This window comes from Bos grunniens, chromosome 3 (assembly GCF_055505025.1).
Source record: "Bos grunniens cultivar Pamir isolate PY7600 chromosome 3, Bosgru_T2T1.0, whole genome shotgun sequence".
Classification (NCBI taxonomy): Eukaryota; Metazoa; Chordata; class Mammalia; order Artiodactyla; family Bovidae; genus Bos; species Bos grunniens.
In genome coordinates, this window is record NC_141167.1 from 18,577,035 (window position 1) to 18,600,863 (window position 23,829).

Genomic DNA, 23,829 nt, shown 5'->3' on the forward strand with positions numbered 1-23,829 from the left:
GGTGCCATCCAGCCATCTCATCCTCTGTCATCCCCTTCTCCTCCTGCCCCCAATGCCTCCCAGCATCAGGGTCTTTTCCAATGAGTCAACTCTTCGCATGAGGTGGCCAAAGTATTGGAGTTTCAGCTTCGGCATCAGTCCTTCCAATGAGAACCCAGGACTGATCTCCTTTAGAATGGACTGGTTGGATCTCCTTGCAGTCCAAGGGACTCTCAAGAGTCTTCTCCAACACCACAGTTCAAAAGTATCAATTCTTCAATGCTCAGCTTTCTTCACAGCCCAACTCTCACATCCATACATGACCACTGGAAAAACCATAGCCTTGACTAGACGGACCTCTGTTGGCAAAGTAACGTCTCTGCTTTTTAATATGCTATCTAGGTTGGCCATAAGGTTTAGGGAGCCTCCAGGTAGGTACACATTAAGGCACTGGTGGGGGAAAGGGGCAGAGATTTAACTATCAGGACTTGTGGCTTGAGTGTGCCTGGCACTTGGATGCACCTGGTCTTCCTTCAAGGTAGTGTAGATTGTTGCTCAGTTCCTTTCAGTCACTCAGTTGTGTCCGATTCTTTGTGACCCCATGGACTGCAGCATGCCAGGCTTTCCTGTTCATCACCAATTCCCAGAGCTTGCTCAAACTCATGTCCATCAAGTTGCTGATGCCATCCAACAATCTCATCCTCTGTCACCTACTTCTCCAGCCTTCAATCTTTCCCAACATCAGGGTCTTTTCAAATGAGTCAGTTCTTTGCATCAGGTGGCCAAAAGACTGGAGTTTCAGCTTCAGCATCAGCCCTTCCAATGAATATTCAGGACTGATTTCCTTTAGGATTGACTGGTTTGATCTCCTTGAAGTCCAAGGGACTCTCAAGAGTCTTCTTTAACAACACAGTTCAAAAGAATCAATTATTCAATGCTCAGCTTTCTCTGTAGTCCAACTCTCACATCCATACATGACTACTGGAAAAACCATAGCCTTGACTAGATGGGCCTTTGTCGGCAAAGTAATATTTCCACTTTTTAATATGCTATCTAGGTTGGTCATAGCTTTTCTTCCTAGAAGCAAGCATCTTTCAATTTCATGGCTGCAGTCACCATCTGCAGTGATTCTGGAGCCCGAGAAAATAGTTTGTCACTGTTTCCATTGTTTCCCCTTCTAGTTGCCATGAAGTGATGGGACTAGATGCCATGATCTTAGTTTTCTGTATGTTGAGTTTTAAGCCAACTTTTTCACTTTCCTCTTTCACTTTCGTTAAGAGGCTTTTAGTTCCTCTTCACTTTCTGCCATAAGGGTGGTATCATCTGCATATCTGAGGTTATTGATATTTCTCCCAGCAATCTTGATTCCAGCTTGTGCTTCATCCAGCCCAGCATTTCACATGATGTACTGTGCATAGAAGTTAAATAAGCAGGGTGACAATATACAGCCTTGATGTACTCCTTTCCCTATTTGGAACCAGTCTTTCGTTCTATGTCTGGTTCTAACTGTTGCTTCTTGACCTGCATACAGATTTCTCAGGAGGCAGGTAAGGTGGTCTGGTATTCCCATCTTTTGAAAAATTTTTCACAGTTTGTTGTGATCTACACATTCAAAGGCTTTGGCATAATCAATAAAGCAGAAGTAGACGTTTTTATGGAATTCTCTTGCTTTTTTGATACTCCAACAGATGCTGGCAATTTGATCTCTGGTTCCTCTGCCTTTTCTAAATCCAGCTTGAACATCTGGAAGTTCACTGTTCACGTACTATTGAAGCCTGGCTTGGAGAATTTTGAGCATTTTCTTGCTAGCATCTGAAATAAGCACAAGTTTGAACATTCCTTGGCATTGCCCTTCTTTGGGATTGCAATGAAAACTGACATTTTCCAGTTCTGTGGCCACTGCTGAGTTTTCCAAATTTGCTGGCATATTGAGTGCAGCACTTTAACAGCATTATCTTTTAGGGTTTGAAATAGCTCAACTGGAATTCCATCACCTCCACTAGCTTTGTTCTTAGTGATGCTTCATAAGGCCCACTTGACTAAGGCATTCCAGGATGTCTGACTCTAGGTGAGTGATCACACCATCATGGTTATCTGGGTCATGAAGATCTGTTCTGTACAGTTCTTCTGTGTATTTTCCCCACCTCTTCTTAGCATCTTCTGCTTCTGTTAGGTATACACCAGTTCTGTCCTTTATTGCATTTCATGCAAAGATAGGCACAATAAAGGACAGATTGTTGCTAGATCCCTGGATTTTCTTGAGTGGTCATTAACTTACAAATCTCCCAAACCCCTTTAAGAATTACCTATTTTTAATGCTCTATTGGGATTTCTAAACTAATTATCCTACTCTATGCCTATCAGATTCGCTTTCAACATTGTATCATTTGTACTTTCAATGTCACAAAATACCTCCAAGAGTCCCTTTAGTGTGAAGTTTTCTGCCAGGGTGACTTCCTCTGGGACACCATCCTCTCCACCATTTTCCTCATTCTGTTTCAGTTCACATTCACTAGCTCTCTAGCTGCATCTCTTTTGAGTCCTAGAACAGCAGCCATGTCTCCATTCCCTGGCAACATATTCCTCCCGTAACTCCATTTGCATCCTATTCAACTTTACTTCCAATTTTATCACTTTCCATTTGTTTGGTCAATTCCCTCTTTCAGTTATTTACTTTCATAAAATGCCATGTGGGTTTATTGCTGAAGATGAGGAGGCAACACAACTGCACTCTTTGCCACCTGCGTGTGAACTAAGTAACACGTGCAGTGACCAATCACCCACAGACTTTGAAAGAAGCAATTTGGGGTCAGTAACCATTATGTATCTTTTAGGCAGTGGTTTTATGGACTGAAGAGCCAGCAGCAAAATCTCTACTTTCCACAGTTACTCGGTTAACAATACTTTGGTAACTGAAAGGTGAACAGTGTTGTCCAGGCACCTTGACAGCTGAAGTCCACACATATTGGTACAAAGCAAGAACAGCCTGGACTTGGTCATGGCAACTACTAGCAACCTACCCATCCTTCAATGCACGGAATTACATCTTAAAGCAATGTGAGAGCTAATACTGAATGTAGCCCAATTATACTTTAAGAGTGGGATGATAAAGTGATATAAATAAGCTCTATAAAGTATATCTCTGAAATTAAGTGATTCCATTTGCTATAAAAAGAAAAAAAAAGGAAAGAAGGTACATCATCCAAACCCTACAGAAGTATTCAAGTCAGTAAGTTACTTTTGTCCCTACTAGGGTAAACTCTATCAATGTTAAAACTCTCCTATGTTCCACTCATAATTCAAAGTTTCTTAAGCTAAGGCTCCTAACTGGAATTACTATTCGTTACCCTATTCACTACTATTGTACAAATTGTCAAAATAGGCTGGGGTAAAACATTGTGGTCTTCTGAGAATATGACCCATGTGCTTAGACTTTTGTTCATTGAAATTAGTTCACACAAACTAAATTCATTCTTTTTGTTCTAGAAACAGTACCATAGGAAACCAGAGAGATCTTTTAGGTACCAATGATGCTATAAGAAAACCATGCAAAAGTGAGTTGTTTTTTCTGCTTAAGCATCTAGAGTTCTCAGATATTTGTAGACTCAAAATTTCTAAACTGGAATGGGGGCGGGGGTGGGTGTGGTGCGGTGGGGGAAGCTGTCTTCCCTTCCTACCTCTCAAGACAGAGAAAATCCCAACACAAAACACGGCCTGCTCACAATGTTCAACCTGCACACAGCTCCAAGCCGGCACGGGAGAACTTCAAATACACACACACCACACGGCTCAGCACACATTATGGAGAACCACCTCACCCAGCAAAATCATCCCACCAAGGCATGTACGCTTCATTATACGGCAGGCAGTGTGCTAAGCGTTTTGCACATATTAACTCACTGCTGACAGGAACCGTCTTTGGTAGATTCTATTATCATGTCTATATAGAGATGACAGAGCACAGAAAAATCAACGTGCCCAGGGTCAAACAGCAAGTACACAGCAGAGCCAGGTGTCAAACCTGGCAGTCTGGCCCTAGAGTCCATGCTTTTAACCTCCACAGGGCTCGTTTATTTATTATCAATAAATGGCAATATTATTTAATATGTAAAAGTAACTTCTAAATCTTTTAGTCCTGAGTTTTTAACCAAGAATATATATTTCTCTGAAATTTTTTCTTTAGTTTATTGAAAGAATTTTTACAAAAAGAAGCTAACAGAAGGGATCCAACTGCCTTGTGAAATCCCAAGTCTCCATCTCTTTTTCCTGGTGTTTGTATACAAAGATGTGGCTTGTTTAGTGTCTTCTGCTCTTCATTTTCTCTCTTGTCCGTTTTCCAGGTCTTTTCTGCAGAAAAGGAAATATGACATGTGTTCACACAGCAGTTGGCCTTCTGCCCCAGGATCCGGACACAAGGAAAGAAAGGGAGGGAGAAGGGAGGGGTGGCAGTGGAGGCTGCTCCAGCCCCCTCACTCCATACTCACATTCGATCCTTTCTTTCCAGGCCTCTTGAGGCCCCTGCCATGAGCTGTCTTGGCCCGGAAGCTGGATACATCATCATAGCTCTCACGAGTGTTCCACTTGGAGCCTTTCTTCTTCCCACCATAACCAAACTTCTGGTTTTTATAGCGTCGCTTGGCATTAGGCCTGGAAAAAAGCAGTCTTACAGGTTACCTTCAACACTGCAAATCCTGACGAATGTTACGATCCAACCATACCCTGTTTCCTCTCTGTAAACGAAGCCTGTAGATACTACTGTACCCAAAATCTCATCCTTGACCCAATATTTCTACTCTATAAACTCCCCAGACAAGATCATCTACCTACAGCCTTAACCACCAAAGCAGGAAAACAAAGTGAGAATCAGGAAAAGATCTATCAATGTGGCTCATCATTTATCTTCAGAGCCCATGGACTGTAGCCCACCAGGCTCCTCTGTCCATGGAATTTTCCAGGCAAGAATACTGGAGTGGGTTGCCATTCCCTTCTCCAAGGGATCTTCTGCACTCAGGGATCAAACCCAGGTCTTCTGCATTTCAGGCAGACTCTTTACCATTTGAGCCACCTGGGAAGCCCCATTTTTAAACTAAATCTTATTAAATCACCCTCAGTTCTTCCTAGTCCTCTCAAGGATATTAAATGCAGTTAATGTTTGAGTGTAATACATGTTAAAACTGATCATCCCACAGGAATCTCAATTCACCATATCCGAAGTCATAGTCACCTCCCTCCTAGACTGGTTTCACCTCCTGTATCTACAGCCTAACTTGAGGTTGGTGGTCCTACCATATACTCAGCTGTCCACGCTATGAACCTAGAGTGGATTATAATTCCTTCTTTCATTTTCTGCACCCAGCTCAATTACTGAGTCCTGCTAATTTGACCTCTTGAGTATTTCTTCAACCAATTTTCTCTTCTTTACCCCTATTACCACTTTCAGGTCATTATCCTTGTTCTCTGGACTTTAACGGTCCCCTGATCAATTCCCCTGCCTCCCTCACTTACACAAGTACCACTGTAATATTGAAAACATGAACATGACCTGCTCACCACTTTGAGTAAAGCCCATGAGCACCTCCCTACTGACTACTGGAAATAGCCCAGGCTCCTCACAACACTGCCCTGCAATCAGCCCACGTCCTCCCAGCTACACCTCACCACTCCTTGCCTCATGGTAACCCCCATGACACCAAATGCTGGCTGTTCCTCACACACAAACCTGCTGTTCTCATCTCTACACTTCTGCTCATTCATGTTCTTCCATCTTCCCCAAATCCATGTCTCTCCTGTTCTCCTGGTTAATTCCTACTCATCTTTCAGACTAAGCTCTGGTGAACGCTTCTCCAGGAAGCCATCCCCAGACTCTGACCCCTGGATCATGTCACATATTTCTAACATGGGCTTCCAGACTTCTCCCTCAATGCCTCTATCACAGCATGGACTATATTATACAGATATGATCATTCTCCTCAGGATGGGTGTCCAGGAATGCATAAAGATGAACAAAAAGAACCAATAATAATATCCAACATTATCCCTTTTAATCTTTCTAATATAAAAGGTACTTACAATTTTTTTTTCATTTTCACAGATGAGGAAATTAACATTTAGGAAGGTGAAGTAACTTGCTCAAAACTACCCTCCTAATGAGACAGAAACCAAACCAGAACCCTAGGTCTGCACACAACCCTCACACACGAGGAATCAACTTCTACTGCGTATTCACTGAAATCACCTCACTTGAACCTTCAAAGACCGATGTGGTTGAACAGGCCCATCACGTGGCCCACAGTTCTGGCCGCAGCACAGCCGCATTCCATGCACCGAGGCCACACCAGGAACTGCGGCCCTGCATGCACCACCACCAAAACGAACGCAGCACTCACCCCTTCCTCATTTGCTGGCCTTTGGCTCCTTCTTTTGTGCTCCGTGCAGCAGGCTTCTGATCTCCCTCAAGGAAGTCCAGTTTATCAGAGAAACCTGGGAGTGAAGCACTTTGATCAGCACCACAGTGCTTTAAAAAAAAGATTCAACTTCAAAAGAAGGCTGTTACTTATGGAATTGGTATTAAGAGGCACATCTTGCTCCCCATGCCATTCCCAAATGTGAGGTCCAATAGTTCCAAATCAATCAAGCCTTCAGATGTGTTTGATGGAATCAGCAGGTACCCCTGCTCCCCTGCAGCCTTATGAGAGAACACACTCACCTTTCTGATATTTCTTAATGGCACTCATCATGTGTGACTTCTCCTTCTGCCGCTTCTGAAGAACCTCTGTTTGCACCTGGATGTGGACACAGGACTGTTACACCTACTCCAAACCAGCACTCCAAATGTCTAAGTGTCTCTCAGTGACCAGGCTGTGACCATCCTTGAACACTGACTGTGTGCCACAACCACGTTAAGGCCCTAAGTATATTCTCAATTTCTCATCCCAACAACCCAGTGAAGCAGAAATTCTTATGACCCCAAAACGAAGCACAGAGAGACGCTATAATTTGCCGAAGTCACACAGCAAGCGTGGACCTGAGATTCACACCCAAGCAGTCTGCATTCTTACCTATGACACAACCTGCTACAAAACTGCACAAATCATGTTTATGTCAACATCCAATTCTCTCCCTGATTATATCTGGGCAGATTAAATACCTAAACCACTGTTGCTAGGCATGAAAATACCAACAGAGAAAACAATCTCCCCAAAAAACAAACCAAAACAACCTTTAAGGATAACAAGAGATGCTTAAACTCTAAGGCAGGGTTTCTGCATCCCAGCACGATGACAGTTTGGACAGGATCATCCTTTGTCAGGGGGGAGCATGGCCTGTCCTACGCACTGCAGGATGTTTAGAAGCCTCCCTGCTCTCCACCCACAAGCTGCCAACTGCACACTCCCCACCAAGGTGTGACAACCAAAAATGCCTCCAGACATTGCCAAATGTTCCCTGGTCAAACAAAATTACCCCCCATCAGACTGTGCTGGGAGGTTGGGTTTGGAAACCACTGATCTGGACCCAGCGCTTCACTGTACAGGTGTGTAAAGTACAGCCCAGAGAAGTGCCTGACTCGCTTGTAGTGACCATACTACTTCTGGTGACACAGAGGTGTCCAGGAGGGACTGTGTTTGTGGACACTAGCAACCCACACTGCTATGAGATAGTAAACACACAATGGAACACACACCAGGCACAGAACCAACCCAGACCAGGCAATCTATGGACAAACACCCTTGGCCCCATCCCTGTCTGTTGTCCTTCCCACCTTCTTTCCATATTTTCTAAGTGCTCGCAGCTGCTTAGCCTTTTCCGACTTCTCCATGGCGGCCTGTTTAGCCTGCAGTTTCTGTCGAATCTAAAACACAAAATGTTGTCAGCTTACGTTAATTGAAAATGGCATGGAAGCTGCTTAGGGTGCACTGCAGCAGGGAGCGGACATACTCTGGAGCTCAGAGGAACCTTGTGAATCATCTACTCCAAGCCCTGTGTTTCACACACAAGGATAATAAGGCCCAAAGGCTAACACCTTTATCCAAGACACCAAAAGTCTCAGCCTTGGAACCACAACATCAGGGTGACCTTATTCCCAGTGTGCTATTTGCTCTGATAAACAAAACAGCTTGCTTGCCACTGAATCAGGAGAAAAGACTAACTTCTCTCCATCCATACCATCTGCAGACTGTGGTGAAACCAGTATGCAGCTTTAGCCTCCTTCTCCAGTATACCATCTGCACTATAAAAACTCAAACAGATATCAGGTACCTAGCCGTTGGCATTAAACATATACATTTCCATTAAAGAATGAACAGTTATGAATTTGAATGTGCAGAAATGGGTCTGGGTTCATCTCTAGATTAGCTTCCCTGAGTACCACTGAGACGAGAAAATCCAGCTTGAGACCCAAGGGAACTATTTAGGTATATCTTGCATTAGACATTAGTAATTCTCTGCCTCCCAAAGTTGAATAAGGACCAAATTCTACCTAACTGTTCAGTTCAATCACTCAGTCGTGTCCAACTCTTTGTGACCCCATGGACTGCAGCACGCCAGGCCTCCCTGTCCATCACCAACTCCTGGAGTTTACTCAAATTCATGTCCATTGAGTCGGTGATGCCATCCAACCATCTCATCCTCTGTCATCCCCTTCTCCTCCCGCCTTCAATCTTTCCCAGCATAAGGGTCTTTTCCAATGAGTCAGCTCTTCACATCAGGTGGCCAAAGGATTGGAGTTTCAGCTTCAGCATCAGTCCTTCCAATGAATATTCAGGACTGATTTCCTTTAGGATGGACTGGTTGGATCTTCCTGCAGTCCGAGGGACTCTCAAGAGTCTTCTCCAACACCACAGTTCAAAAGCATCAATTCTTCAGTGCTCTGTTTTCTTTGTAGTCCAACTCTCACATCCATACATGACCACTGGAAAAACCATAGCCTTGACTAGCCTTAACTTACCTAACTGTAAATTATGCCAAATCTGAGCCATATATTAATCCTTCATTTTACAGCAGAGAAAAACTGAGGCTCAGAGAAAGGTAACTGTCTACAAGTTATAATGCTGCCCAGGCAATGGCAGTAAAGAACTGTTCTCTCTTCCACACACCATGCCATGACCATGCCGGCTAGAAGATGCATAAAGATCATCTTTACCTTAGGGACCACACTTCTTACATTATCTTCCTCCCTTAACTGTTTATATTAGGAAAAAGTCAACCTTACATTTGTCCACCTGGTGTTGATTAGCATGAATCTGACATAGATAACTGAGATAATAATTTTCCTCTGACAACTGGCTCCCTTTTAATGTGCTTATGCCTTTGTTTGTTTGAACATTAAGGGAGACAAGCCAGCTGTATAGACTTAAGTCCAAAGCTTCAGTCTTCCATAGAAAACCTTTTCCATTTCTTACCTTCTGCATCTGCTGATCAGACTTGGCCATCTCTGCAAAATAATCCGTAGGCCGCTTGGTAGGCACTTTGAGCTGATGGAGGCGGGGCAATACTGCAAGCACTGCTGCCTGGGCTTGACGGTAGCTGCGGAAGTAGGACAAAGTGTGAAATAAGCTAAGGCAGAGAGGTCTTATTACATCCTTCTGATTGCCTCTCATAAGGTATCCAAGGTCGGAAGAGCCCGCAACACCTGACCTCCACCAGCAAGAACACACACACAAACAAAATGGTAATAAAACCTCATTAACTCAGGAGAAATTTAGATGTACACGATTTTAAAAGGGGTGGGGAGTATTGCTTAAAATGAATTAGTAGTTTAATAGAATGACCACTTTAGAAGTGCTCACTAGCTTACAAATGCGAATTACACATTCTTACTTAGTCACTAAAAAAAGTCCATATAAGGATCCCACATAAGCAACTTTTTGTTCTCATAATCAACTGCACAAAAAAATTTAAAACTTAATATTTGAAAATAAACTGGACTTTAAATTGTGACTGCTGGACCACGGGGCCTTTCTCTCAACCACGGAGCATCTCCTACTCTTTAGTCCAAAGAAGCTTTCCTCCCTACTCCCAGGCTCAGGACACCTCGGAGGAACACATGCTCACGGCTTCCACCCTCTCCCCACTCTCTAGCACAGGGACCTACAACTTTTCCCACACTTAAAAACATACATACAAGCTCATCTCACGCTTAAAGTCATCTTCTGGATCAACAGCTTTCGGATCCTGGTTCTGAGATGTTGACTGAGGTCCACTGATTTCTGGTACCGGACCCAGGGTCACATCAAGCCTTTCAACCCATTCCAGATCCCGCTTGAATTCAGCCAAACACTGCTTCAGGCCATTCTAGGAAATTCAGACACCAAGCTCACAAAAAGGTAACAGACCAACAAACGAAGAGCCAGCCTCCAAAACCCCGACAGGTAGTTGACACTCTTGGCAATGCTCGGGTTGTGTCTTTCCTAGAACTAGAATGCAGTCTCTGGAGCACAACAGTGCCTCGCGCGCATCCCAAGTCTAGCATCCTCCGACCGGGCGCCCGAACTCACCACGTCGTTCACGGCCTTCTTCGGCCCCTCTAGCACCACGTTGAGGCCTGGCTTCAGAAGCCCTCGGGAAAACGCCTCCTGCAACTACAGGGCACGTTCCGCGGTAAGAACGGGAGAGTGAGGAACCCTCTCCCTCGCGCAGCCCCGCGAGCTCGGATGATACCTACCTCTCTGTCTGTGACAAGAGAGTCATCAGAATCGGAGTCCGAACCTGAGAGCGGGGGGGTGTCCATCTCACCGCGCGCGAGTCCACACCTACCGGAGGAAGCGGAGTAGCCCGAGACCCCCAGCGCCTGGAAAAGGGCGCCCCTCGCCGCTGCCGGTTTGCAGCCCCCTGTCCTCCTGCAGCGGACCCACGTGGACTCGAACCGCACTGAAGCAAACAGCTGCTCCTCAGCTCTCTGAGCAAAGGACTTCCGCTTCCGGGTGCTGACATACTTCCGGTTTGCCGTTGCTATAGGAACGCTCCGGCGTCGGTGAGTGCCGGGTTGCTTCGGATTCGTAGGGGTAGTACCCTGGACACACGCGTGGTCTGGTGATCCAGAGAGCAGAAGCTTACAGGTGGGAGAGATCCCTGGGGGTCGTCCAGAGGAGCAGGAAGCCGCAAGGGCGAAAGGAACGAGCAGACGCAGGAGCTGGGTCTGGGGCACCGGAGGAGATTGCTAAGGAGAGGGGCTAAGGAGCAGTTCGGAGGCGGAGCCACGGGCGTGTCGCGGGGCGGGTGCGGCAGAGTGGGCGGGGTTTCGCGCTTCTCGGTGCTCACCAGCTGCGTTGCATCTTTAGCGGAACTACCGGGACCATGTCCACTGTGGTAGCTCAGTCGCTGCATGTTTTTGGTCTTCGATCCCACGTGTCCAACAATGTCTTCTTCTTCGATGAACAGATCATTATATTTCCTTCAGGAAATCACTGTGTGAAGTACAATGTGGATCAGAAATGGCAAAAATTCATTCCAGGTAAAACTGTTTCCAGTCTGACACCTAGGTAACCATGTGAACCAAATATAACACCATAATCCCAATACGATGATTGAAAGAAAACTTTTTTGGACAACTTGAATATACGTATAGTTTTATAAATGTAGAAGAAATACATGTCTACTTGCCTTATTTTAATGTATAGATTAATGAATCATACATAAAGTCACATGTAAAATCCTGTTAATTCAAAGGTACTTATTTTCACTGTGATCTAATGGAAAAAAATTCTTTTGAAGAGTTTCATGCATCTTCAGTATCACTCTCTTTGTCATCACCAGGGCTGCTTTTTGACTTCTCTAACAGTTTTCTAGAGTACACCACTTTCATTACAGACCTTTTGAATCCATTTATGACGAAGACACTAGAGATTTTACCCCAGGTCAGAAATAACCATTTGTATACTGTAACATTTGGTTTTGTTCACATTGGTCCTGCTAATGATATACATGATTTTCACACCTTAGCCACTCTTTCCCACTGTTTTCTACGCTCAACTTGTTTTATTGTGACATGCATACAAAAGACTGTATACTACATATGTGTAGTATTTAAAGAACTATAGTAAAATGAAGCTTTGAAAGTCTGCCAAAAGGAGAGCAAATAATGTACTATTTCCAGTGTTTCTCCCTGACTTCATTCATCTCACATGTGCCCACTCTCACTCCATCCTGGAATTTGTAATTATTCCCTTATTTCTCTGTATAGTTTTACCACATATTTATCTGTGTGGCCTTATGTAAGATATTGTTTTTGTTTGTGCTGCTTTCCAACTTCGTATAAATGTAATGGTAGTGTATATATTCTGTGACGTGCTTCTCTTGTTTAACAACATACTCTGAGATTCATGCATTTTGTACATGTTAACTGAGTTCTTTTTATTACTATGCAGTATTCCCTCATATGACTCTAATGTCTCAAATATATTTATCCATTCTAGTGTTGATGGATATTTGAGAACCAACATTTTTTTTTTGCTTCTCTGTTGGCTCAAATGGTAAAGGATCCGCCTGCAATGAGGGTTCGATCACATTGGGTTCGACTTGGGTTTGACCCCTGGGTTGGGAAGATCCCGTGGAGAAGGGAACAACTACCCAATCCAGTGTTCTGGCCTGGAGAATTCCATGGACAGAGGAGCCTGGCAGGCTACAGTCCATGGGGTTGCAAAGAGTTGAACACAACCGAGTGACTTTCACTTTCTTTTTTTTTTTTTGCTATTTCAAACCATGCTGCTATAAGCATTCTTGCATTCAAGTGTTCTCATCTACTTGTGCAGAGATTCTCCAGGGCACACACCAAAACAGTAGTGTGGCAGTACTAGTTCACACTGCTGTTACCCAACAACCTCACCACCCCTTGCTATTGTTCTACTTCTAACGTTTTGTGCATTTACCTACTACTAATGAGGATGACTTCCTTGGTGGCTCAGATGGTAAAGCATCTGTCTACAATGTGGGAGACCTGGGTTCGATCCCTGGGTCGGAAAGATTCCCTAGAGAAAGAAATGGCAACACACTCCAGTACTCTTGCCCAGAAAATCCCATGGACGGAGGAGCCTGGTGCAGGCAACTGTCCATGGGGTCACAAAGAGTCGGATACAACTGATCGACTTCACTTCACAATGAGGATGAATATCTTTTCACATGATTAAGGGGCTACTCCTGTTTAATCTTCTGTGAAATGTCTTGTTTAAATCTTTTATCCATTTTCTATGTTTTGGGGGGTAATTTTCTTACTGATTTATGGTCACACTATATTTTCTGTCAGCCAGGGAAGCCAGCTTCCCTGGTGGCTCAGATGGTAAAGCGTCTGCCTGCAATGTGGGAGACCCAGGTTCGATCCCTGAGTTGGGACAATCCCCTGGAGAAGGAAATGGCAACCCGCTCCAGTATTCTTACCTGGAAAATCCCATGGACAGAGAAGCCTGGTAGGCTACAGTCCATGGGGTCGCAAAGAGTCGGACACGACTGAGTGACTTCACTTTCTTTCTTTCTTATATTTTCTGTATGCTAATCCTCTGTCAGACGTATACATACTACAAATAATTTCTCCCGGTTTGGGGCTTGTGTTTTCTTCCTCCTTATGGTATCTTGATGGACAGAAATTCTTGGTTTTAATGAAGTCAAATTTATCAACCTTACTCAAGCTTATTAATATATTCTCCTATATTATCTCTTTGATGCACTCCACATTTACCTTTCGTCTTTTAGGCTCTGGGTTAGGAGGGTGCTGAGTGTGCTAGGGGAATAGTGAGGAATCCAGTATGCCTGGAGCAGAGTGAATAGAGGAGCAGGAGCGAAAGGTGAAGCAGAGAAGTAAGCAGAGCAACATCACATGGGCTTTGAGATCAAGGGCTCCTACTCTGAGGAAAATGAGAAGCTGGGATGGAGGATTCTGAGCAGAGTGACATGATCTGACTTATGTTTCAAAAGGTTCTTTCTGGCTACTGTTCAGAGAATAGATTTAAGGAGGGACAAGAGAAGAAATAGGAGACCAGCTGAAGGACTATTGCTGTAATCCAGCTGGGAGAACATAGTGGCATGGAGCAGGTAGCAGGTAATAGGGATGGTGAAAAGAGATCAAAGCCTGGCTCTATTTTGAAGGTGAGGGTGACAGGTTTCCTCATCGACCTGATGTAGTTGGGAGAGAAAAGGAAGAAGCAAGGGTTCTGGCCTGAGCAACTGAAAGGATGGAGTTGCTGCTAATAGAGACAGGAAAGACTGCAGAAGGAGCAGGTTTTGTGTGGAATGTTAGTGTTTGACATGGGAAGACTGAGATGCCTGATAGAGATGCAAATAGGATCTTAAGTGAGCACTTTGATGTCAATTCTTGCCTGGAGAGTTCCATGGACAGAGGAGCCTGGCAGGCTACAGTCCATGGGGTAGCAAAGAGTCAGACTCGACTCAGCAACTAGCACTTTTTCAATTTCAATTGATGTCGATTGTGGATTCAAGAGAAAGAGGCCCTGGCTGGTGACAAAAATTTGAAGGTTGTTAGCATAGAGGTGGGAGAAGGCAATGGCACCCCACTCCAGTACTCTTGCCTGGAAAATCCCATGGATGGAGGAGCCTGGTAGGCTGCAGTCCATGGGGTCACGAAGAATCGGACACGACTGAGCGAATTCACTTTCACTTTTCACTTTCATGCATTGGAGAAGGAAATGGCAATCCACTCCAGTGTTCTTAATCCGAGGGACGGGGGAGCCTGGTGGGTTGCCATCTATGGGGTTGCACAGAGTCGGACACGACTGAAGTGACTTAGCAGCAGCAGCATAGAGGTGAAATACAAAGTCCTTAGTATGAGGACTTCCCTGGTGGTCTAGTGGTTAATTCTGCACGTTCAATGCTGGGGACATGGGTTCAACCCCTGGTCAGGGAACTTAAGATCCTACATGCTTGCAGCATGGCCAAAAAATAATTAAAAAAAAAAATCCTTTGAATGGATTAGATCACCCAGGGAATAAATGTATTTGTGAAAGAAAAGAAGGATAAAGATTGGGCTACGGGGCCTTCCTACATTTAGTGCCAGTAAATGAGGAAGAACCTGGAAAAGAGTCTTTGGAGGAGTAGCCAAAAAGAGGAAATCCATATAGAAGGTGAACATATTTCAAGGAGAAGTCAGTCATCAACTAGGTTAAAACAACAGGAAAGTATTTACAAACTGCGATCAGTCAGCACATGTTAAGCACCCACTGGGAGTCAGGCACTAGTGATTAAAAGAATGAATAAGCCAGAAAGCCAGGGCCCCTGGCCTCCAGGAGCTCTGAGCATTGTAATGGGGACAGGTGTGTATTCAAATGAGCACTGGGACTATGTAAACGAGCAGGACACCTGCTAGGCCAGGCACAGCCCTGGTACAGAAGCACAGAGGAGGGGAGTCACCTGTTGTCCTCTGCCTTCTCCTGGCAGTCTTGTCTACACTCACACTTTCAACGCCCCACCATGACTTTTACCTCCAATCTGTATTTCAGTCCAAACATCTCCTCTAGCTTTCATCATATCAAGCTGTCTGCTAAGACCTCTTTACTTGAAAGTTCCACAGTATGTATCTCACACAATATATATCCAGAATAGAATTTATCATTTCCTTTTTTCTCCCTCTTTCCTTGAGACTCTACTTTGCAAGGTATTCAAACACATGATGAAGATATGATTACAAAAATAAGCTAGTCCTAGTATAAATATCTCAGAAACCCAATAATACACAAATAAATCAATACAGTGGATAAAGAAATACATAAATGAGTTTCAGTTCAGTTCAGTCGCTCAGTCGTATCTGACTCTTTGCGACCCCATGAACCGCAGCACACCAGGCCTCCCTGTCCATCACCAACTCCTGCAGTTTACCCAAACTCATGGCAACCCACTCCAGTATTCTTGCCTGGAAAATCCCATGGACAGAGAAGCCTAGGAGGCTACAGTCCATAGGGTCGCAAAGAGTCGGACACGACTGAGCGAAAAGTGGAGGAAGAGTATGGAGTGCTGGCTGTTTAGGGCATAATGGCCTGTTATCTGACCCTGCTGCACCTTCTAGACCCATCTAGGTCATCCCTGGCTCACAGAGGGTGCTCAGCCATTGGCCACTGTGTGTAGTTCCCCCACCATCTACACCCTTTCTCACGTCCACACCTTTGCCCTTCCTGACCTGCCCCACCCCCATCCTGTTCTCTCTTTGTCCTCTTTTAGGAATCCTTCCCTGACTTCTCCTCCCACCACGGCCTCAGTGAGGGGCCCATCCTAGTTATTTTCAAAATAGCCAAGGCACAGTTGTACTGAAGGATACAAGGATCAGCGGTTACCTGTTTCTGCACTTTTCTCCTCTTGCCTTGGCAGCACCCACCACGGTGCCTGGTTTGTGCTGAATCTTGGTGAATGCATGGTCACCCCTCATCAGCCCCTCTCCTCTGTTTGCAGGCTCAGACAAGAGTCAGGGCATGTTGGCCTTGGCCATCAGTCCCAACCGGCGCTACCTCGCTGTCTCGGAGACTGTGCAAGATAAACCTGTCATCACCATTTATGAACTGTCAGCCATCCCCTGCCGGAAGCGCAAAATCCTTAATAATTTTGACTTCCCAGTTCAGAAGTTTATTTGCATGGCTTTTTCTCCAGACTCCAAATACCTCTTGACTCAGACTTCACCTCCAGAATCAAACCTTGTCTATTGGCTGTGGGAAAAACAGAAAGTCATGGCCATTGTTAGAATCGACACTCAGAACAATGCTGTCTTCCAGGTACTGCCCAGAATAACAAATATTATGCAAATTATTTAAAAATAGTACAAGCTGTCCCTCACTGAATACTTTCTATATGCCAGGAATAGTGCTGATTTCTTAAAATGCATTTGGAAATTTGCCACACAACACTATATAAAGTATACATATTTATTGTCTCTGTTTTAAAGATGAAGGAACTGAGGCTCCAACAATTTAGCAGAACCAGGACTCCCTGACCCCAGGGCCTATGTTCTTTATTTTGGCCCAGAACTGCTTGCTGGTCACAAGTCAGGTTCAGAGGCAGTTTGATCAATTTGCTCTCTCCCCAGACCTGGCCTCTACTGGGAAGCGTTTCTGGGCAGTGGGAAGACTTCAGGAAAGTGGTGTGAGGTCGTAAATGTTTAGGAAGCTATCCATGAAATTGCCGTTATGTGAGGAGCAGAAGTTTCTATTGTGCTTTGAGGGTAAAATGCAGAGGCCGTGTCAGGAGGCTGGTCGGGTCCCAAGGAGACTTTGCTTGGAGCAGTCAACCTGGTCTGAGATCTAATGCTCAGTTTTACAGGTCCATGCACAATTCTGTTCAGGTTCAGAGATACTGGCTAATCAGCATCTTGGGCACAGACTCTGTTATTCTCACAAGAGGCTGGTGTGTGAACCAGCATGTCACAACCAGAACACACATCATCTATCCAGTGTGTTTCCTCCCTTGAGAAGTGAAATTGTTAATCAACAGGTTGCTTGGTGATTACAGAATCAGAGCCAAGACAAGTAGAGCCTGAGGATTATTTCATCCAGGTCATAGTAAGACATGCTACAGCATCCTATTCGGAGCAGGGAGCACCTTGTCTCAAACAGATTCAGGAAGCGTTCACCGGATGCCTGCTCTGAACCTGCCCCTGGGGATACAGAGATAAAGCCGCAGCCCCTCCAGGTGCCCACCATCCAGTGTGGGTGCCAGATTGACTGTGACTGCAAATGGGGATGAGGGTAAAGGTAACGGAGGCTAGTCCCTGACATGTGGCTCCTTCTCCCTGGACAGGCCACATAAACCTGCCTGACCCTCGTTTGTCTGTTTTTAGCTGAGCTTTCATTCTGTTTTGCTAACACAGAGTTTGGTGATTGTCAAGACCTGCTCATCCTGCTTTTTGGTCTTCATCAGATGACTTTTGAAGGTTTCCTAATTTGACTCATGGACCCTACAAATATAATGGACATAGATCTGTCCTCTTATCAAATATGTCTTAAAATTATATGATTTAGTGATGTTTAAAGGATCCTGTGAACTACTTGGACTAACTAATAATTAGTTAAATGGGAAATAATTCCATCAAGTTTAGTTTTATGTCTCTTTTTCTTTCATTCTTTCATATTTTACAGGTGAGCTTCAATCCCCAGGATAACACTCAGATTTGTATCACTGGAAATGGGATGTTTAAGCTTCTCCGTTTTGCTGAGGGAACCCTGAAGCAAACTAATTTTCAGAGGGGAGAACCCCAAAACTATCTCGCCCACACCTGGGTGTCCGATGACAAGATTATTGCTGGCACTGATACAGGCAGACTCTTCCTCTTTGAATCTGGAGATCAACGCTGGGAGACAAGTATCGTGGTCAAGGAGCCCACCAGCGAGACAAAGAACCTGGGGGTGATCCAGGAATCAGAGAGGTAACAATGCCATCTGGGCTGGAGTTCTTAGACAAACACACTCATCTTGCCAATAGCAACACCCCTAAAACAGCACTCTTTAAAAATCATTCCTTTATCTTTTCTAGTGTTCATCCATATGCAGGGTCAAATTTGATGTTTATAACCATAACCTAGGTACAACTATTTTTATTTTTATACCTAACCGTATTTTATAAGTGTTTCCCTGGTGGCTCAGACAGTAAAGAATCCATCTGCAATGCAGGAGACCCAGGTTCAATTTCCAGGAAGATCCCCTGGAGAAGGGAATGACTACCCACTCCAGTATCCTTGCCTGGAGAATTCCATGGACAGAGGATCCTGGTGGGCTAGAGTCCATGAGGGTCACAAAAAGTCAGACACAATTGAACAACTAACAGTTTCACAGACTGGTATGACTTAGTCTTCAAAACTACCTATTTTCGAAAATATGGCTTCCCAGTTTACTAAATCAATTAAATAAATGTCCACCAAGCCTTTGCAGTGTGCAAGGCATCTTGCTAAATGCTGGGGACACCATCCTCAGGACCTTATAATTCGATAGGAAGCAGCAGACTAATAAGGAAATACAAGGAAATGTCAGTCAGGGTGACAGAAGTGTATGGACCGGAGAAGGGGCTCAGGGTGAAGCTGCCGATTTTACCTCTATTGCAGTCAATCATAGTCATCTCACTCATATTGGACAGTACCATTGTGTGGTCTAGACACTGCCTTAAACAATCTGTGTATAACCTCATTTGAGCCTTACCCACCCTACATAGTACATATTATTATCACACCCATATCGTAGACTCTAAGAGGTTAAATGCCTCACCCAGGATCACAGCACTGTTAAGTAACGGGCCAGGATTCAAAGCCAGATGTCTGATCCCAATACCTGAGCCTGCAATCAAAACAGCACCCTGTAGATTCTTCTTCTTCAATGTCTTTGGATTCACCCCTTTGTACCACCCCCATGCCAATGGCATTTCCTTTTTGTCATGATTATGTTGAGAACTTCCTAATAAGGCCATTTCCCTCCAGTTTGCTGTGTTCACCATCCTTGAGTGAGTCCAGGACTCCAAGGATAAAGCTCAGACTCTCGAACTTAGCCCACATGTCCTTGCTACTCTGACACTTCTCTATATCTGCAGCAGCAGCTCTTGCCTCTGTCTACCGCATATCCCTCATGCACTCTCCTACTTCTGGGCTCAGTCTGCCCCTACACTGACCCCACTCCTCTGGACACTGCCACATCCCTCTTTGTCCTTCCGGTCTCAGCTGGGAGCCCCCAGGCTCTGCTCATCTCAGACAGGTGTTCTTCTATATCTGTCCTTAGGTTTTCTTGTTAGCTGATAACTGGCCACTGCCATCCTACTCAGCAGTCCCTGACAGTCCTTATCACACGCCCCCTAGCTTAGGAACTGGGTCAACTTATTTATCATTGTTTCACAGAGTCGTTAACATAACTCTGGTAAATGTTGTATAAATGAATGAGTGAATGCAAATATGCATAAATGAATGAAAGAGAAAGAAAGGAAGGGAGGGGGAAGGGGAAGAAGAAGAGAAGGAAGGAAGGAAAGAAAGGGAAAGGGATGGAAGAGAGGGAAGGAAGCAGAAACCTGGATTTAAATCTCAGCTCTTCCCCTTACTAATTGTGTGATCTTGGAAACAACCCCTCTGAGCCACTTTTTTCTAAACAACAAAATGAGTATGATAATAAAAACAGTGACCACAGAGGATTACAGATTTCCATATAAGTGTATAACCTTCCATCTCCCATGGAGCCCCAGTAGCACTCCCAGCCAAAGGGGCACATTTAGGCCGTGGGAAGGGGCTCACATTGAGTGGTTTCTCCCATGTGCATGCATGCTAAGTCACTTCGGTTGTGTCCAACTCTTTGTGACACCATTGACTATAGCCTGCCAGGCTCCTCTGTCCATGGGATTCTTGGGCAAGAATACAGGAGTGGGTTGCCATGCCCTTCTCCAAGGGATCTTCCTGACCCAGGGATGGAACCTGGGTCTCCCGCATTGCAGGCAGGTTCTTTACCATCTGAGCCACACTCCCACGCCCAAGGACAGTCCTTCTTTCTCATCCCTGGCACAGTTCATCTCCTTGGAATCATCTCTGTTATCTGTATGTGCTATTTTCTTTTCCAGCCTGATCGAATTTCCAGCAGTCACTTCCCCAGTCCCTTCCTACGAGCAGGTCATGATGACCAGCAGCCACAGCCAGCTGTCGCTGCCCCAGGTGTTTGCCATCGCAGCCTATTCAAAGGGATTTGCCTGTTCTGCTGGGCCAGGGAGAGTTCTGCTGTTTGAGAAGATGGAAGACAAGGAGTTTTACCGTGAGAGCAGGGAGATCCGGGTAAGGAGGGGAGGAAGCAGCAATGCTGGGGTCCAACTGGCAACTATCCTCCAGGAGCAGAGCACTGACGCAACGTTCAACCAGGGAAGGGGGCTGAGCGCAGAGCACAAAGGGACTCGAGCCATTTGTCCTGAGGGCAGTTTTAGGATGGATTGGACAGAGTTGTGGTATAGAAATAGGGAGCTCAGGATCTGAATCCTGGGGGAGAACTTGGGCAAATTGTTTTCTCTTCAAGTTCAGTGTTCCCATAATGTATATGGATATTTTAACATCAAGAACACCACCTGATATGGGACTTCTCAGGTGGCCCAGTTGCTAGCCTCTGCACTTCCAATGGAGAAGGCAGTGGCACCCCACTCCAGTACTCTTGCCTGGAGAATCCCATGGATGGAGGAGCCTGGTGGGCTGTGGTCCATGGGGTCGCTAAGAGTTAGACACGACTGAGCGACTTCACTTTCACTTTCATGCATTGAAGAAGGAAATGGCAACCCACTCCATTGTTCTTGCCTGGAGAATCCCAGGGACAGGGGAGCCTGGTGGGCTGCCGTCTATAGGGTCACACAGAGTTGGCCCCCGACTGAAGCGACACAGCAGCAGCAGCAGCACTTTCAATACAGGGGACCTGGCTTCTAGATCCTTCGTCAGGGAACTAGATCCCACTTGCCACAGCTAAGAGTTTGCATGCTACAGCTAAGATCTCGTGGGCCACAACTAAGACCCGGCACAGCCAAATAGGTAAATAAACATCTTTTTTAAAAAAAAAGGAAAGAAAACTACCTGGGCTTCCCTGGTGGCTCAGAGGTTAAAGCGTCTGCCTGCAATTCGGGAGACCTGGGTTCGATCCCTGGGTCAGGAAGATCCCCTGGAGAAGGAAAAGGCAACCCACTCTAGTACTCTTGCCTGGAAAATCCTATGGACAGAGAAGTCTGGTAGGCTACAGTCCATGGGGTTGCAAAGAGTCGGACACAACTGAGCAACTTCACTTTCACTTTCACCTGGTATGCAGCAGGCATTCAGTAAATATTTGGGGAAGAAATGATACAGACTTTTGTGGAGAGAGATTTCACCTGGTTGGGGAAGAACCAGGAAGGTTTCAAAGTGTTTGAAGGTCATCATTGAAGAAGGGTTATAGAGGATGGATAACATTAGACAGGAAGAAACAGATCAGGAAGTCCAGGTGAAGGGAGGAAATTAAGCAAAGGTACCGCTGACAGGGAGCAGTGGTGTTTTGGGGAGATATCTGTTCCCCAGTGGAGGGGCCTTAAGTCACTTGAAGGGAACGAGAAGACTAAGGCTGGTGAAAAGATGGCAAACGCCAGCCTGAAGAGTGAGTATGTAAACGGGCAAGGCATCCTGTTTTCAGTGGAGAAGCACTATGCTTCAGAAAAGTGATCTGCCTGTGATATTAATACACAGTGTGGGCGATTTGAAGGTATTGGATATGGAGTGGTAAACACACATTAAATGAGACTTGACTCTTAAGGTTTCCTGGCTGAGTGACTTCACATGAGTTGCTGAATGTAACAAACCTGTGTCTCTTCATTAAGGAAACAGCTCACCCTGGTGGTTATCGAAAGGATTAAACATCTGTGTGATCACTGGATGCGGTTCAGTTCAGTTCAGTTCAGTTGCTCAGTTGTGTCCAACTCTTTGCTACCCCATGGATTGCAGCATGCCAGGCTTCCCTGTCCATCACCAACTCCTGGAGTTTACTCAAACTCATGTTCTATCACGTTGGTGATGGCATCCAACCATCTCATCCTCTGTTGTCCCCTTTTCCTCCCACCTTCAATCTTTCCCAGCATCAGGGTCTTTTCCAATGAGTCAGCTCTTCACATCAGGTGGCCAAAGGATTGGAGCTTCAGTTTCAGTATCAGTCCTTCCAATGAATAGTCAGGACCGATTTCCTTTAGGATTGACTGGTTGGATCTCCTTGCAGTCCAAAGGACTCTGAAGAGTCTTCTCCAACACCACAGTTCAAAAGCATCAATTCTTCAGCGCTCAGCTTTCTTTATGGTCCAACTCTCACATCCATACATGACTACTTAGTGTTTCCCAATTTCAAGACTGAGACAGGATGACAGCCCAGCAGGACACTGAGAAGGCGAGGTCATTCACTCATTCAGTCAACAAATGTCTGTCGGTCACCTGTCAGGGGCCAGGCTCCAGGGTGGGACCTGCGGTGGGCACATCGGATGTGGCGCTTCCCCCACGGACCTCACTGCCTGGGGGAGGGTGTGAGGCCACACCACGCAGTCACTGAGCACCTGCCATGTGCCAGGCCCTGCTCCAAGCACCAGGGGACACAGACAAGGTCCCCAGTCTGCAGGCTCCTGTTCCCCTTTATGCAGTGTGACACCTGGGACAACAGAGGGAACTCCTGGGTACTGTGGGCACATTGAGGGACTGTCAGGGCCCACTCAGCCCAGGGCAGTCAGGGAAGGCTTCCCAGAGCCCTCGCTGCCCAGAGAGAGCAGAGGGAGTAGACTTCATGAGGACGGGCTAGGAGGTGCCGAGGAAGACAACTCCACGCAGTGGGAGGGCAGCACAAGATTCCAGGATGTTCAGGGGAGGAAGGTGCCCAGGTCATGGCTGAAGGCTCTAGGAAAGCCCAGAAGATGAGGGCTGAGCAGGGCGTCGGGCTTTGGTGATAAGGGAAGTTCTGATGTTCAGGAGGACAGTTTCAGTAAATGAGGCAGTGGAGGCCACGTTATAAGGAATTAAGAACTGAGTGGGTAGTGAGGATGCAAAGGTGGTATATGCAGACCAGATTTCAGTAAGTTTGGTTGTTCGTGGAAGGAGAGGAAAAACAGGGAGAAGGAAACCTCGTTTAATACTGTCCACTGGGAACTCCAGGCCCCTGAGACTGCTGCAGGAGCTGCGGGACCCCTTCTCTCTGCCCTGTCACCCTCCCCACGTGATAGAAAGACCTCAACCTTCCCCTCCGCTGCCCTGAAGCACTGTGTACCTGGTGCAGATAGGCGCCTGCACTGAGCTCCCACCCGCTGGGCGAGCGTGGGGTTAGACTAACGCTTGTTCTGAGGGGGGATCTCAAGCAGATGTACAGATGGATCAGTTTCACCTGTGCCGCTGCTTATTATTCAGCCGCTAGTCACTTAAAGGTGCGTAGGAAACCC

At 45.7% G+C, this 23,829-nt stretch overlaps 2 protein-coding genes across 6 annotated transcripts in view; one reads left to right on the plus strand and one right to left on the minus strand.

The window, feature by feature from the left end:
• Nucleotides 1-4,145: 4,145 nt before the first annotated feature.
• On the minus strand, nt 4,146-10,879 carry EBNA1BP2 (EBNA1 binding protein 2). Its single transcript, XM_086383375.1, has 9 exons — nt 10,640-10,879; nt 10,473-10,556; nt 10,100-10,269; nt 9,378-9,501; nt 7,739-7,828; nt 6,686-6,761; nt 6,366-6,459; nt 4,464-4,626; nt 4,146-4,326 (listed from the first exon to the last, which is right to left on the minus strand). Exons 1-9 carry the CDS (start codon nt 10,703-10,705, stop codon nt 4,276-4,278), a joined length of 918 nt encoding a protein of 305 aa, XP_086239501.1. The 5' UTR covers nt 10,706-10,879; the 3' UTR covers nt 4,146-4,275.
• Nucleotides 10,880-10,931: 52 nt separating this feature from the next.
• The window catches only part of CFAP57 (cilia and flagella associated protein 57), a 69,055-nt gene continuing 56,157 nt past the window's right edge, over nt 10,932-23,829 (plus strand). The window contains exons 1-5 of one of the 5 annotated variants that reach the window (XM_086383344.1): nt 10,937-11,033; nt 11,256-11,428; nt 16,363-16,679; nt 18,039-18,325; nt 20,485-20,692. In XM_086383344.1, the coding sequence (XP_086239470.1) occupies nt 11,272-11,428; nt 16,363-16,679; nt 18,039-18,325; nt 20,485-20,692 (969 nt within the window). In that variant the 5' untranslated portion in view covers nt 10,937-11,033; nt 11,256-11,271. Of the gene's footprint in view, nt 11,429-16,362; nt 16,680-18,038; nt 18,326-20,484; nt 20,693-23,829 lie in introns of all 5 variants that reach the window. The other 4 variants (XM_086383362.1, XM_086383335.1, XR_015157441.1 and 1 more) reach the window with 4 other exon arrangements.

What these genes read in the sequence shown, in the direction of transcription:
- EBNA1BP2 (XM_086383375.1), bottom strand. Translation starts at nt 10,705, where the DNA reads ATGGACACCCCCCCGCTCTCAGGTTCGGACTCCGATTCTGATGACTCT. An exon ending in TTTAAGCGTGAGATGAGCTT is followed by an intron (nt 9,502 to 10,099) that starts GTATGTATGTTT and finishes CTACTTCCGCAG; the next exon opens with CTACCGTCAAGCCCAGGCAG. An exon ending in CTGATCAGCAGATGCAGAAG is followed by an intron (nt 7,829 to 9,377) that starts GTAAGAAATGGA and finishes TTTGTGTTTTAG; the next exon opens with ATTCGACAGAAACTGCAGGC.